Below are 15,089 nucleotides of genomic sequence, written 5' to 3' on the forward strand. Positions count from 1 at the left end.
CATTAAAAAAAACTATTGACAAAATTCATAAATTATGCTAGGTGTTCTCTTTTCTCTTATAGAAAAGTAGCTTTATAAATTCTGAGTAATTTCTGGGAGGTATCTCACTAAAGGAGTAAACATTTCTGGGGACCTGTCATCAGCTAACATGGCAGTCAGCCTGCCTGTCACAGAAATTTCAGCACTGATCTCACGTAGTGAGTTGCTGTTTAGGATTCTTTGACCAGGAAACCCCAGGCTGAAGCCAGGGTAGGTGGTAGGGATTTTTGTTTGTTTTGTATTTTCCCCGAGCGTGTTTCTTTTTCCCCTTCCAGATCGGGAGGAGTGCGCTTGTGACCTCCTCTTCGTCTCTGCCTTCCTTCCCCTCCACACTTTCCTGGTCGAGGGATGAAAGCGCCCGAAGGGTTAAGTACACTCTGACCTGTCTGCTCTCTGGAGGAGGGGCAGTGCTCCTGGGCGCTTTGTGCTTCCCCTGGCCCTCCTGTCCTTCCACTAACTGCCCTTCTGTCCTGCATGAGGCAGTGCTCACCCCGGTGTCTCAGCACAGTGGCGCGCGGGCACACGCACACGCGCATGTCTGTCCGAAGTGGTCTCCCTTTGGTCTAACCCCACGTTGCTCAGTTTCCCTTAATATTTAACAGTGTTCGCAGTTCACCCTATAACATTTATTTGAAACATACGGTCTTTTTAAACCTTCAGAAAATTAGCTGGGTGCTGGTTAAATATTGTAGCAAGGCAAACATGTCAAATTTGTCCAGAGCAACAGTTATCAGATATTTGGACCAACTGAAACACTAAGACCTCATCATGCCTTTTTTTTTTTTTTTTTAACCTGTTGCATTTTTTATGTGAATGCCATACCTGACGTACCCAGGTGTTGCAGTCCCTGTGTCCTACATCAGGATTGCAACATGTGGCAGCATTGGAGGTGTAGGCGGCTGTTAGTATGAAGCTGTTCACTTGATGAGTTGGTCAAGGCCAGCTTGCTGATGTGTAATTTACATTCTCAGTAACCACACATGATTCAGGTAAGCTCCTTTTAGAGTAGGCAGACAGCAGTGTCTATTAAGCACCTCCTCCACACCCAGCCTCTTGGTAAGTCAAAGGGTCCTAGGGACTCCCTGCTCCCAAAGGCACCGTCAGTTTAAAAAATCCTTTCCTGGGCCACCTGACTGGCTCAATTGGAAAAGCGTGGGACTCTTGATCTCAAGAGTCCTGAATTTGAGCCCCACGTTGGGTGTAGAGACTACTTAAATTTAAAAGAAAAAAAAAAAAACTTAAAAAAAAATCCCTTTCCTGCACAGAGTGCATGATGGTAAGCTGGGATCGTGGTGGAGAGAGCATATGCTTTGATGGCCTGAGTTCAGGTCATGGCGCACTCTTTCTTTCTTTTTTTTTTTTTTTTTTAAATTTTTTTTTTTGACATTTATTTATTTTTGAGACAGAGAGAGACAGAGCATGAAGGGGGGAGGGGCAGAGAGAGAAGGAGACACAGAATCGGAAGCAGGCTCCAGGCTCCGAGCCATCAGCCCAGAGCCTGATGCGGGGCTCGAACTCATGGACCGTGAGATCGTGACCTGAGCTGAAGTCAGATGCTTAACCGACTGCGCCACCCAGGCGCCCTCTCACTCTTTCTTTAATAGAAGGATAGTGTAACCAATCCTAGAGGAGGGAAGGTGGCTGTGCGTGAGGAGCTACCCTCACAGATAGGGTGGGGTTTGCACTGGGCCTTTTTCCATTCCCTCCACATCAGTAGGAATGACAGAGTGGTTCTTTCCCACTGCAGGTGCCATATGGCTCATCGGGGCCCTTTGGGGCTCTCTTCCGCACTTGGAGGTAGTCGGTTGAAAAGCATTCTTGATGTACAATACTGAGTCTTGGCAGTTCTGAACTGCGATGTTTTTATTATGGTTTTTTTCGGTTAAACTAAGGGACAGTTAAATAGAAATGAAACCTCTCCTTTGAAATTTTGTTAATAAGAGTCAAGTAGACCTCTTTTGCCCACTGGGAGATTTGTCTTTTAAAAAGTCTGTCGTCTTTGGTAGTTTTGAGAATCCGTGCAAGGACTGCTTGCTGAGACAGTGTTTTATACAAGATTAACAGTTACATCACTGAAACTGATAATCTTGATTATTCCTGACTGCTTCTTTATGAGTTTAAGTATTTATGGCATGTCTGTATTCAGAGACAACTGCACATCTGTTCAGTAAACTGAACCAGCACCAGCTAGAAGGTAACTTTTCTACTAACAGCTTTGAGAGAGCAGCACTTTGGACTAATAGGTCTTGATCTTAGCTCTGCATGTGTACAGTAATTTTCATAAAATTAAATGCTGGCTAATTTGAAATCCTGTCCTGTGCTTTTGTTTGACAACGATGAAAGACTGAATCCGTAAGTAACTGATTTCCTGGATGGTTACTGCCATATGTTGTTTTCTGTGCTTGAGGAACGTTTCCTGAGTACTTTTATTAGATGTATGAGTTGTTACTCTTCTAAAATGTTTAAATGAGACCTGGTGCTTTTGTTAATCGTGGGGTAATGCATTTGATTTGTAATTATCACATTTACCTCAAGGAAAGCAAAAAGATTGATTATAAAAATGTGAGATTCTCTGGGTTTAATTCTGTTTTCTAGATATTTCCACTGGAGCAGCTCTGGATGAATTTTCTAGAATAATTATTTAAGTGCAAGTTTTTTACATTTCATTTATGTATGTGTGTGCATGTGTGTGTGTACGGACACACTCACGCACACACATACACTCATCCTTGTGTGTGCATATATAAAAACTAAAGGAAAAGAAATGTAAAGATTAAGCATTCCCTGTGCAAGGTAAGATGGGGTATTTTTGTTTGCTTGTTTTGGGGGAGCTTTTTTTAGATCACCTCTGGAAGAGCCAGCTGTCCCCATTCCCTGCACTAGGTACAGTGCCTAGCTTTGGTCTTCCAGCTACACTTGTAGTGGTCAGTAACTCACTGATAGATTCATAAGGCCAGGTCAGAATAAGGCAGCGGTTGAAGTAGAACTGCTTACTGGTAGTAAACACAGGGATCTGGAAGGTTGTAGATTTTATAGAACTCAGCTTTACAGACTCTCCTATGGCACCAAGCCAGTATTTTAAATCATTTGCCAGATGCATTTGAGTGGGAGAAGTATGAGTTCACGTTGAATTTTAGGATCCTAGCAAGTATCTTATCTTAGAGTGGCTAGGACCAAATGGAGCCCTCAGAAAAGTGGGAAAACCTCAGCCCACAGAAGAAGGGAGCCCTTGCCCTGGGAGGAGAAAGAGAGGCTATGGGGAGAGTAAAGCAAAATGTGGTGTGAATAAGGAGTCTTTCTCCACTCTGGGGCTGACGGTCTTGCCTGTCTGCATCCGGCCTTCAGAGGGCCAAGCAGCATTACCAGCAAGGAGCAAATAATTGGACTTTATATAGACTCTTAAAACTGGTCAATTCTGTGGTAGCCATGTTTTTTTGGATGAAGCTACAAGGTCTCCATAGGTTTAAACAAGGGTCTTAGTTTACAGCTATATCTTTAGCCACATTTTATTGCATCATTGATAAAGTTCCTTAGTCACATGATTAACTTGGATTAAATTCAGGTATAAAGGTGGAAATCGCTCATATTTGTATTTTGCAAGGTAATCAGGTTAGGTTTTGAATCAGCTCCCACTGACACCTGTTCTAGATGAAGAAATTCTCAAGCACTATGGATAAAATAAATACTGAGGGGAAATTATGTTTATTAAACACTCCAGAACTAATAACATAGTCTCCTTCAGAGAAATGTGTTCCCCTTCAAATTCTGTCACCCTGGAAGGCCCTGTACTTTGCCATGCTGCCATTTGCCCAAAACATTTTTAGGATCCCTCTTTTGAATCTGTGCACCATTTTTTTGATCTCCACAGTTGCATCAGATACTTATGTTCTAAGAGATAGATTTTTTTGGGAAACATAAAAGTGGTTGGAGACCAAGTGTCATGCCGGGTTAACCCATTTTGGTTCACAAACGACATGCAGCAGTAAGTTAATAGTGCTGGTTTTCTTGTGTGGCTCGTATAAACTGTCTCTGAGGGCAGTTCTTAGAGAGCCCTAAATGTTTGGAATGGTGACAGTCGTCAGGGCGCAAGGCATGGAACAGTGGAGGTGGTAGGAGACAGGACCTAGGTTCTCGCTGCTGGGTTTCTGCTGACTCTGTGGCACTGGCTTTGTCCCCCAGCTCTTTGGCCCTTCATTTTCTCATCTGGTATTAGAGTAGATAATCTACAGCTGGCTTCCAGTGCTGGTGGTCTCTGGGTATGTAAGCGCTGGCCTGTGCATTATATTATAGTTAAACTCCATATTCCTTAGAGAACCAAACACGGGTGTTGTCTTGCATGTCTGTGTTAGTTTATACCAAGGATCTGTTTATGGAGTTGCCACTGAGCTAAGAAGAAAATGGTGCCAAGAAAAAGAGAAACCATTTCTGGGTCTACTATTCATCTTTTACTAAATTTTCAGTAAAGGGTTGGCTCCTGGCCCAAGTGAGATCTGGGCCACAAAGGCTCCGTGGCCTAACAGGTAATGATTCCTAGGCAAGGCTCCCAGATGTCTTGTGCTCAAAACTAACGGGTGTTTCCCTTTTCTCTCTCAGGCATCCAGGCTGGAGAAGCAGAACAGCACGCCTGAAAGTGACTATGACAACACCCCCAATGACACAGACCCGGACGACACGGGGTACAGCTGTGGGAGGACTGCCCTGGGGCGGGCTCTCAAACCTGAGACCTAGTGGCCGTGCTTAGGGGATGCGATTCATCCCCCACGTGTCTCCACTCTATGTTCAGACCCATAAGGTCATGAAATATGGACGCATAAGTTCATAGTCCAACCTCTTACCCCATATTATCCCAGGGGCCTGTTCTTTTACTGGCCGGTCACAGACAGTCTCTGAGTGTCTATAATGTGCTTAAAATCGGTATCTTAAGTCAACATCAGGTCGCATTCTATGCTTATACCCCAAGGGGTGAGCTGGATTAAGGATGGCTTAATGACAGCACCTCCTCCCTGCTGCCATCTTTACCCTTTCTCCGGGAGTCATAATTTCCAGCCCCGTGGTAGAATGAAACAGCCGCCCCGTGAGCTGTGGCTGCCTGTTGTTGACACAGCCTCACCGTGAGTCCCCTGCAAGACAGGATAAAGGAAACCACAAGACACAAGAGCAGCCAGCTCATGCAGCAGCAGATGCACATGCAGTGGCTCCTGAAGGCAGAGCAGCAGCTCATGAGCACCTGTCACAGCAGGCCACTTCTTTAATGTCGGCAGGTCAGGCAGAAAAGGAAGGCAGAGGAGTGTGGTGTGGCAAGGCGATGGCTCAGTACCAGATACGGCAGAACCCCACGCAGCCCCAAGCCCCATCCTCCCCAGCACGGAAGACGTCATCCGGAAAACTGAACAGATCACCAAAAACATACAGGAGCTCCTACGAGCGGCTCAAGAAAATAAACACGACAGGTAAGGAGGTTTGAAAATCCTGCCTGGAAAAATGGACATGCTTTGCAAGAGAGGCTGCTCCATTAGGAACAGGGAATTTTTTTTTTTTTTTTTTTTTTTTTTTAAGATTTTTTGAAAATTCAGGTTTACATAACAGGCTTAAGTACAGATTTGTAGATTTGGATGGTGAGTTTTTTTTAACATGATGTTTTCAATTTTCTGCATTCTTACGAAGGGCTCTGGAAGCAGATGCCTCTAGAAGTAAAATTGCAGCATGGTTGGGGTAGTGATATTGCTGGTGCTGGATGGTGAGGGGCAAGAAGTTGCTCCTTAGAGCTTGCAGTTGATTCTTCCAGCCACTGTGCTCCCTGTGTGTGCCCTTGCTAGAGTTGAGTTGGCTGGCATAAAAGTATCTTTTTTTTTTTTTCTTAGTGTTTATTTTTGAGAGAGAGAGAGAGAAAGAGCATGAGTGGGGAAGGGGCAGAGAGAGAGGGAGACACAGAAGCTGAAGCAGGTTCCAGGCTCTGAGCTGCCAGCACAGAGCCTGACGTGGGGCTTGAACTCACAAACCGTGAGATCGTGACCTAAGCCGAAGCCAGACACTTAACCGGCTGAGCCACCCAGGTGCCCCTGGCATAAAAGGTATCTTGGCATGAACTTGATTTCTTAGGCCTCCCTCGTGTGCATGTATGTGTGTTCACGCGTGTACGCATGCACAAACATCTAAGAAACAAGTGGTTTACAAATAACAATTGACCTAATCGTCACCTGCGCTCCTGAAATGAGATTCATCTTACTCTGAGCAGAACCATATCCTGCAAAGTTATTTCTTCCGGTGGAGAAGGGACTGGCTCTTGTTCCAGCTCATCTTTTTGTTCCCTGAGCACGGGTTCTCTGAGAACTAGTGGTGGGTCGTTAACTGTCTTGAGCAGTGTCCTAGTTTCACATGGCCAGCCGCATCTGGACACACTCATGAAGCATTTAACATCCTCCCATTGGGTTTAAGAAAGCAGCAGAGGTCCATCGAAACCCCAGAACGATCTCACTGTTTTCCGTAGGTCAGTAAAGTTTAGTGCTCAGGTGAAGAGCTCCTTTGCGTGCAGTGCAGTAACAGAAGTTGTTCAGGGGACACGGTACCGCTCCTCTTTGGTCCTCTCTGTTCTCTCCTTCCACATAAAGATGGGCCAGAATCTTTTGCCTTCTCTGTGTTCCCGGTGTCGCCAGGCTAGACTGCCCTGCTCTCCCCTTTCCCTTTTTTCTCTGCAGTTCTGACTTTCCCCAATGTCACTGTTTCCTACTTGGTGAGAAAGGAGCAGTCTGTGTTCAGTGAAGGATGAGCATTTGTCCTCCTGGATGGACTGCTGGAGGGTCCTCAGAGGTCCATGGGAATTAGGCGGCTGTTTATCTCTCCTTCCCAGGCAGCCTCTTTATCACACACTGCTCCTCCCCATCCCCCGCACTCCACAAGCTGCCAGTGCTTACCAGTTGACAACAGATTTACTCTAGTTCACAAGTACCATGCTTGTATTTCAAACAAACAAAAAAATATGTTTACATCGCATTGTCAAAAATAGAAACATCTGCCTAGAGGCTATTTCTGTCCTCAACCGAAAGAAATACGGTGCTTGGCACAATTGGGGAAGTTCCCCCCCACACACACACACCTTTTTTTTTTTTTTAAGACGTACAAATCCATGCAAAAACATGAAGATCTGATATTTTTTAAGACCCTGAGAGGATGATGCAGAGTTTAATCATTAGTTCACTCTTTTTAGTTTAAATCAGAATTGACCTAGAGAATTTATGTTTTACGAATTGCTCACTGCTTTACTGAAGTCTGTGGTTACTTAACATGTGCGAGACACTTTCATTTATAACTCTGAGTTGTACTGATTAAACCCACGCCTTTTCGTCCTATTTTCTCCTCTTGTTTATCTGTCACCTGTGCTCACTCTGAGTAGACCAGCAGCCCATGCGGGCACACTCAGGCTTTGCCCCTGTCCCTTGAGCCTAGCAAGCTGCCCACAGTCCCCGCTTTCTCTGAGTCTGGTGTCCACCCTGAGCTTACAGCCCCACTCCTGGTCCGTCTCTGTCTCTTTCGCATACACACATGCACACACTATTAGACCTCACAGTATGCACACAAGCCTTCTTTGAGGAAAGATAAGAGCTGGAAGTTGTGAACATGAACTTTCTCCTTAATCTGTGCATGCTTGCTTTTGTGGCTCATTGAGGACATCCTAAAGTATTTCATACTGAGTGAGTTTTGGGGAGGTATCCTTAGGAAAAGCAAGGTGTCCCTGCTTCTGTGCAGCAAGGGGAAGGTTGAATTCTATTTTGGTGTCAAAATGAAGATGTTAACCAGCGTTAATGTATTTTTCATGGGCATGTTGGTTTAAGTAACATTTAGGCCTGAATCAGTGGCTGCTATAACAGGGTCTTTTTCTGAGCATTTGTGTGACCAGATGGGTTGTTGCCCCTTCATATTTACAAGTGAAATAACCCCTTCTGTGTGGGCCATTTTGTTACTATGTGGTGTGTGGTTCTGATTGCTTGCAAAGGTAAAAGTCAGGATTTCCCATTTGAAGGTATTTTGGGATAACATAAACCACTTTCTGGAAATGTAATGATTTAACTAAAACATAGCCAGTCTTAATTAAAACTTTTTTTTTTTTTCAATTTTTTTAAACGTTTATTTGTTTTTGAGAGACAGAGAGAACAGAGTGTGAGCTGGGGAGGGGCAGAGAAAGAGGGAGACAGAATCCAAAGCAGGCTCCAGGCTCCGAGCTGTCAGCACAGAGCCTGACATGGGCCTCAAATTCACTGACCTCGAGATCATGACCTGAGCCGAAGTTGGATTCTCAACCGACTGAGCCACCCAGACGCCCCAGTCTTAATTAAAATAGTTTTGAGACTAGATTTCTTACAAAGATGAAGTACAGAGGTGCTTATGACAGTCTTTAAGCAGAAGCTAACTTCATGACTTAAAAAAAGGGGAAAGAATGTTAGTTGTTAGGCTGGATGCTGAACAGGATTTGGTTCCATCTTGGAAGGGAAATTTTTAAACAGCCACATGGGTGCTTGTGGAAGGCCAAACCTGAATATTTGCACTGCATTTCCTAACATGCCACCAACAGGCTACCAAAGAGCTTTTCCCATATCGCATTTCCCTTTTGGGCTCTGTGGGTCAGCTCTCCCAGAAACAAAACCCAAGCCTGGGGGGCAGTGTGCTGTCTCAGAACTGTTGCTCAGTCCCATCTTCAGTCTGTCTTTTCTCTGCAGTAGTAGTTTGTAAAACATACTACTCAGGGCAGAAGCCTAATGTTTTTAAGGCACAGGAAACTAGCCTCATATGTCGCATGTTACAATATCAAGAATAAGAATCCTGAATGAAACCAAAGTCTCCATTCTTCCAGTTCCCATCACCTGAGAAGTTGGAATCACCAGTCACGAGTGGAAAGAGGCTTGCTATAAAGAAAGATGTAAATCTTGTTGTGTCTCTGATCCCAGGAGAGGACTGTGGTGTGTCAGTGAGAGACCCAGGCCCAGGTGCTGAACAGCCGGGTTTGAGCTCAGCTCTTTCTCACCAGTGGTGGGACCTTGGGCAAGTTCTCTCCTTCTCCAGGCCTCAGTTTGCTCATTTGAAAAATGGGTGTGTTAATAATACCAGCCTCATAGGGCCATTGGGAGGAGCACATGAGTCTCCACAAAGTTCTGAGAACAGAGTTGGCACTCCATCAGTGTTCCTGAAGCCTCAGCTCTCAGACTGTCATTTAGGGGGCCCCTAGGAGGCCAGGCGGCCTGGTGGAAAGGATGAGGACAGGCAGAGCCAATGCGCTTTGTTTTCTTAGAGCTCGTGAAGCGAGCAGAGAGAGTGCCGGCTGTGTTCATGGCTGCCTGTTACAAACATAGTCATGGCAGCTTCATGAGAAAGTACGTAAGTGTCTGATCCAGTATAAGAACTGACTCAGTGATTTCTCTTTACCCAAAGTAAAGCTTTCAATTCCCTAATGGTTGAGATGCATTTGAATAGAAGGAATTTAGAAGTGTCCGTCAGTTTTAACCAACATGTGGGTGTTGAGGTGTGGGCTCTGGCTGTAATTTTTAAAAAAATTTTTTTTTTTTTTTTTAACGTTTATTTATTTTTGAGACAGAGAGAGACAGAGCATGAACGGGGGAGGGGCAGAGAGAGAGGGAGACACAGAATCGGAAGCAGGCTCCAGGCTCTGAGCCATCAGCCCAGAGCCTGACACGGGGCTCAAACTCCCAGACCGCGAGATCGTGACCTGAGCTGAAGTCGGCCGCTTAACCGACTGAGCCACCCAGGCGCCCCCAAAATTTTTTTTTAAAAATTAGTTTTCTTTATTTTTGAGAGGCAGAGAGAGACCGAGCATGTGTGGGGGAGGAGTGGAGAGAGAGGGAGACACAGAATCCGAAGCAGGCTCCAGGCTCCCAGCTGTCAGCACAGAGCCCAACACAGGGCTCGAACCCATAAACCGTGAGATCATGACCTGAGCCGAAGTCGGACACTCAACCAATTGAGCCATCCAGGTGCCCCAAGCTCCAGTTGTAATTTTAAGAAATGTTTTCCAGTCCTTTATTTTTAAGTTCTGTGGCCTGTGCATGGGAATCCTTGTTTGTCTTTCAAGAAATTAGGGAGATGAAGCACCTGAAAAACAAATGACCTACTGGAGGAAGTGTGAATATCTTTATAGACTGACTGTTCTGTGGCATCCCCTAACTAGTCATGTATGTCACCTACGTCCCATGTGTGGAGACTTTTTATCAGAATGAATGAACTTTGGAGAAAGGGTGTGGACCCTGCTTCTTTTGGGGTGACATCCACAGTGGGCTGTCTGCGGCCTCAGCCCCTTCGTGGGGGACATATAAATGGAACCCATTCTAGCCCCCTGGTACTCTCTGTCTCTGCGTTATTTCTGCTGTCTTTGAATAACCTCTTCAATATTCTTGCAGTTATATTCCCTGCTCAGAGAGGATACACGTAGCTGTTACTGAAATGGCAGCATTATTCCCCAAAGTAAGTCACTTCCTACTTGGTTCAGATCCCTTTTTCTTTTCATGTTTATTTATTTTGAGAGAGAGAGAGTGGGCGAGCAGGGGAGGGACAGAGAGAGGGAGAGAGAGAATCCCAGGCAGGCTCTGCGCTGTCATTGCAGAGCCTGACGTGGGGCTCAATCTCCTGAACCACGAGATCATGAACTGAACCGAAATCAAGAGCTGGATGCTTAACCGACTGAGCCACCCAGGCACCCCAGTCGGTTCAGACCCTTTTAAATGAACTGAAAGAAATTTTCTCAGGACCTTTTATATTAACCTCTTTGTAGCATACGTTTTAAATATGCAAACCTGGGAATAATTTTGTCCTACACGGATCTTGGTTTTAATAAGAATGTGTGAGCACCGTGCTAAAGGCAAAGCACTAATAGGTTAAAATGGTGTCTGGAATATTTCACCCAAGTGGATTAACATTGTCAAAAACCACCTCCGAATAGGATATCCTACTAAATTGACACTGCATGCACTTTGACCTTTGAGTGCAAGCACGTGGGCATCTCGCACGCTGTGGGCCGGGCAGCTTGCCGTGTCCCGTGTGCTGCCTCTGGGGAAGGGCGTGACAGAACCGCCGTTTGCTGTGGAACAGCTTGAGCTGTCTTCACAAGAAGGCTCGTCCCCGCTCTTGGGCGTCCAGCCTGCAGTTCACGGCAGATGACTGTGTTCTTCCGTCTAGAAACCCAAGTCTGACACGGTGAGGACTTCCCTGCGCTTGCTGACGTCCAGCGCCTACCGACTTCAGTCAGAGTGCAAGAAGACCCTCCCGGGGGACGCCGGCCCGCCCACGGACATCCAGCTGGTCACACAGCAGGTCATCCAGTGCGCATACGACATTGCCAAGGCCGCCAAGCAGCTGGTCACCATCACCACCAAAGAGAACAACAACTGAGCAGCTCGGCGCCAGCCCTCCTATTTTCTAGGCTTTTTAAAAGTCCAGTTTCAAATGCAGACGTGGAATTCTGGCAGTTTTTACGGAAACAGACATTCAATGAAAGTTTAAAACTGTTTTTAAGAAACTCAGTATTATTTTTGCATGTTTTCTAACAAAATTTTTGACTATTAATTTAACCCACTTGCCTTATTTTGTGCCTGTCTGCCAGTTTCCTCTCCAGTGTTCTGTTGTGCTGTCCGTGACTGTTGTTGAGTTGATGGTCATAGTCATTCAAAAGCATAGCTTCATTGTTTCGAGTTTGTTAGAACTTTTCCATCCCTTTAAAACTGCCCGTCTAGGGTTAAAACTATAAATGAGATTTTTAGTGAAACATTTTCTGGAGAGAATTGGGTTAAAAAAAAAAAAAATTCCACCTCTGTTCCCTACCAAGCATTGTGCAATAAGCGAGTTTTTCCACCCTAGTGCAGGAATCTTTAAGTTTAGTGTGTTTCCAAACATGGATGTAGAGAAAGGACTTTGCCACTCTCTAAAAGTAGCGTAACAGTCTCACTTGGAAACAATGGACTGCTCCATTTGTTTTACCTATTCTGTCTTGGTAGACGTTCTTTTATTTGATGTTTCTGTCTTGATCTGTCTCTATTTTGCTATCATCCTGAAGTCTCCGTGGTGCCAGATAAGTACTCATCCCCCACGTCACGTGTCCTGTGGCCCTGTCCAGGTGGGAGTGCTGCCACATCATCACGCGTGGTTCAGGGCTCTGCCTTCTCACAGGAAACCAGATGTGTCATTCCAGACGTGCGGCAAGGAGGAGCCACGTCCCACAAGCCATAACTTACTCTGTGCCACCCATTCAGATACCACTGACATAAACCATGGGAAGAGAAATTACCTGCTCCCTGACGTGGTAACATATCTCTTCCCCAGAACTCGATTACTCCTTTAACCACGAAAGCTTCGTCACATGGCCTGTTTGGTAAATCTCATCACCTTTAAGGACTTCTCGTAAGGTAAGGTGTCTGCGGTCAGCTGAGTTTGTTTCTCCTCCATTGTCTCGCTGGTACTTAAAAATGAGACATCCTCTTTCATGAATTCCTTAGAGAGTGTGCTCTAGCTGACCACCGGCTATCCCAAAGCTACAGAAGCACAGGTTTTAAGTTCTGGAACATACTGACGTTGGTTTTTAAGCTACTGAAGAAAAGACCTTTCTTGTTCTGAATGCTAAAAAGCATATTCCTGCCCCCGCTTATTGCAGCAGTTGCGTGGGTGTGGCTCAGACCCTGACCTAGACCAGAGGGGCCAGGCAGCATTGATGGAGATGAATGAAGTGAGCCAGGTGTAGAGCAGGGGCGGAGGACAGTCAGGGAGCAACGGTGCACCTGATGGGGACAGCAGCTCCCCGGCCTCACCCAGGCTGCCTTGTGGAAAAGTGGGCCCGAGCTGGCCGGAGCTTTGATTTTTTAAGAGACTCCAAAAACATGGATATTATTTGTGCCATTCCTCTGTTTATAAATGTTGGTGACTAAACATTCTCAGAGCACACGTGCGGGGGAACTGTGACCTCCGGACTGCCAGCTCACAGCCTCTGCCCAGGGGTCCTGTCAGCTGCAGTATGAGGTCACACCTGGTTTACCTCCGAGCCTTACCTGTAACGTGGCCACCCCTACCCTGTGTTAAGTTGCTTTGAGTCCTCATCTTACCCATGTATTCTGTCCCGTAGTGCTCATACACGTGAAGAAGTCAAAGTAATCACAGTTGCCTAAATATGTGCTAAATAAGCCTGTGTTTTCACAGAACTGTTTGATTCACAAACATCTTTATAGCTTGACCGTATGCTGTCATGAAGGAAGCACCGTGATGGTGTTTGGTTTACTAAGGCCCAGCGTGTGGATGCTTTTGCCAGATTTTGCTACACTGAGTAGCGCGGGGAAAGGGTCCACATCTCCAAAAGACTCATCCACTTTTCTGCACAATCCTAAGTGCCATGTTCCTGTTGGATGCTGAGGGGATGCCTTCTACCTTAAATTAAGTTCGAGCCCCATCTGATAACCTTTGCTGCATGCTGCACATACTTAGCTGTCCCTTCTCTTTCTTGCACACACACCTGCCCTCATGTTGGGCCCATGCAGGGGCCTCGGGGAAGCCCGGTGGCAGTCCTGGGCTGGTGCCTCGGCCTCCCAGGGAGGCCGGGCTTCTAAATAATGAGTTGTCTGCGGTGGGTGCGGTGGCGTCTTCACTGGAACACTCAAGGACTGGTGACGGAGGACCTTGTCTCTGTGCCCCTAGACAAAGTCCAAAAGTGTGGGACCCAGAGAGCATCTCCGATTGTAAGAGCGGCACAGACGTTTGCTCTGTCAACCCACAGTGCCAACGCCCCGAAGGAAGTTCTAGGTGGAGTGACGTGCATGACAGAGGGGCTGCCAGCCTCCCTTCGGTGCCCTGAACACTTCCTCACCTCTTCTGAGACCCAGTTCTGTTGTCTGAACGGCTGTTCACCATCTTTTGCACGTGTGTCCCGTAGCCTTGCACTAACGTCTGCGTTCTCTAAGGTCACTCGTCACTCTTAGTTCTCAAATCTTCCTCCCGCCCGAGCCAAGAGGACGGAGGTGCACTTTATGAAACTGGCGCTTGCTGAAGAGGAGACGGCTCCGCCCCGAAGCTCCTTTAGCTGAAGTCCTCCTCTGCCTCAGAACGCAAATAGTTCTTATTTGCCAAAGAACAGGAAATCGGGCCCAAAGATCAAATGCGGCATTTCATAAAATTGGAAGTGTAGACGCGCACCTCGGGAGCTGTTACCCCATGCCTCCAGGGATTGATGCTGCGGAACCAAGAGTGAGGCTAGCATGTGTCTGTCCACAGCGGCTGTGAGCTCCCCAATCATAGAATGTTCCTTCTTTCCTTGTCCCGATGAAAGGCACCCTTTTTTTTTTTACAAAAGAAAATGCTGCATAGGAAAAACGAAATGCCTTTTGTTCAGATGTGTTTTATCCATGTCACTCGTTATTCTGTACTTTTTGTGTTTATTGTACATTCTATTCCTGTAATTATTGTACAACCCTGTAAGCGTTGTAAAATCGTTTTGGAATTTGTGCCTGCTAGTTATGCAATAAACAGGCTCTATAGTGTCTTTGTGGTAATTCTGTTCACGTCAATGAGGTGATGTTTCCAGATACTCTGTCAAAGTTTCAAGAAAGTTCTCCCATAACCTAATCTTTAATGAGACAGTAGTGAATATTTTTCTACCTGGGGGACTCTTGTGAGTTTACAGGAATTACGACCTTTTTCCTCCTTGTGCTTAGCAGGTAGCTTTTTTTTTTTTTTAATTTTTTTTTTAATGTTTATTTATTTTTGAGACAATGCGAGACACAGAATGCAAGCAACAGAGGGGCACACAGAGGGAGACACAGAATCTGAAGCGGGCTCCAGGCTCTGAGCTGTCAGCCCGGAGCCCAACGCGAGGCTGGAACTCACGAACCATGAAATCATGACCTGAGCTGAAGTTGGACGCTCAACCAACCGAGCCACTCAGGTGCCCCTTAGCAGGTAGCTTTCTTAAAAGAAATTGTGCATCGGGATTATCTGCTCCATTGATCTTACCATGATGTGTTCACTCCTAAAGTTTAATTTTTCAAATTCAGCAAAAGACAGCCGGGCACAGT

At 45.9% G+C, this 15,089-nt stretch overlaps 1 protein-coding gene across 18 annotated transcripts in view; it reads left to right on the forward strand.

Moving 5' to 3' along the window:
• Positions 1-14,555, forward strand: part of GIT2 (GIT ArfGAP 2) — a 52,213-nt gene extending 37,658 nt beyond the window's left edge. For 9 of the 18 annotated variants that reach the window (XM_049619148.1, XM_049619149.1, XM_049619155.1 and 6 more), the window contains 5 exons: positions 315-404; positions 4,633-4,715; positions 5,301-5,489; positions 10,443-10,506; positions 11,218-14,555. In XM_049619148.1, the coding sequence (XP_049475105.1) occupies positions 315-404; positions 4,633-4,715; positions 5,301-5,489; positions 10,443-10,506; positions 11,218-11,430 (639 nt within the window). In that variant the 3' untranslated portion in view covers positions 11,431-14,555. The remainder of the gene's footprint in view (positions 1-314; positions 405-4,632; positions 4,716-5,300; positions 5,490-10,442; positions 10,507-11,217) is intronic. The other 9 variants (XM_049619152.1, XM_049619160.1, XM_049619157.1 and 6 more) reach the window with 2 other exon arrangements.
• The last annotated feature ends 534 nt before the right edge of the window (positions 14,556-15,089 follow it).

The sequence above is a fragment of the Panthera uncia genome (assembly GCF_023721935.1).
Source record: "Panthera uncia isolate 11264 chromosome D3 unlocalized genomic scaffold, Puncia_PCG_1.0 HiC_scaffold_8, whole genome shotgun sequence".
Lineage (NCBI taxonomy): Eukaryota > Metazoa > Chordata > Mammalia > Carnivora > Felidae > Panthera > Panthera uncia.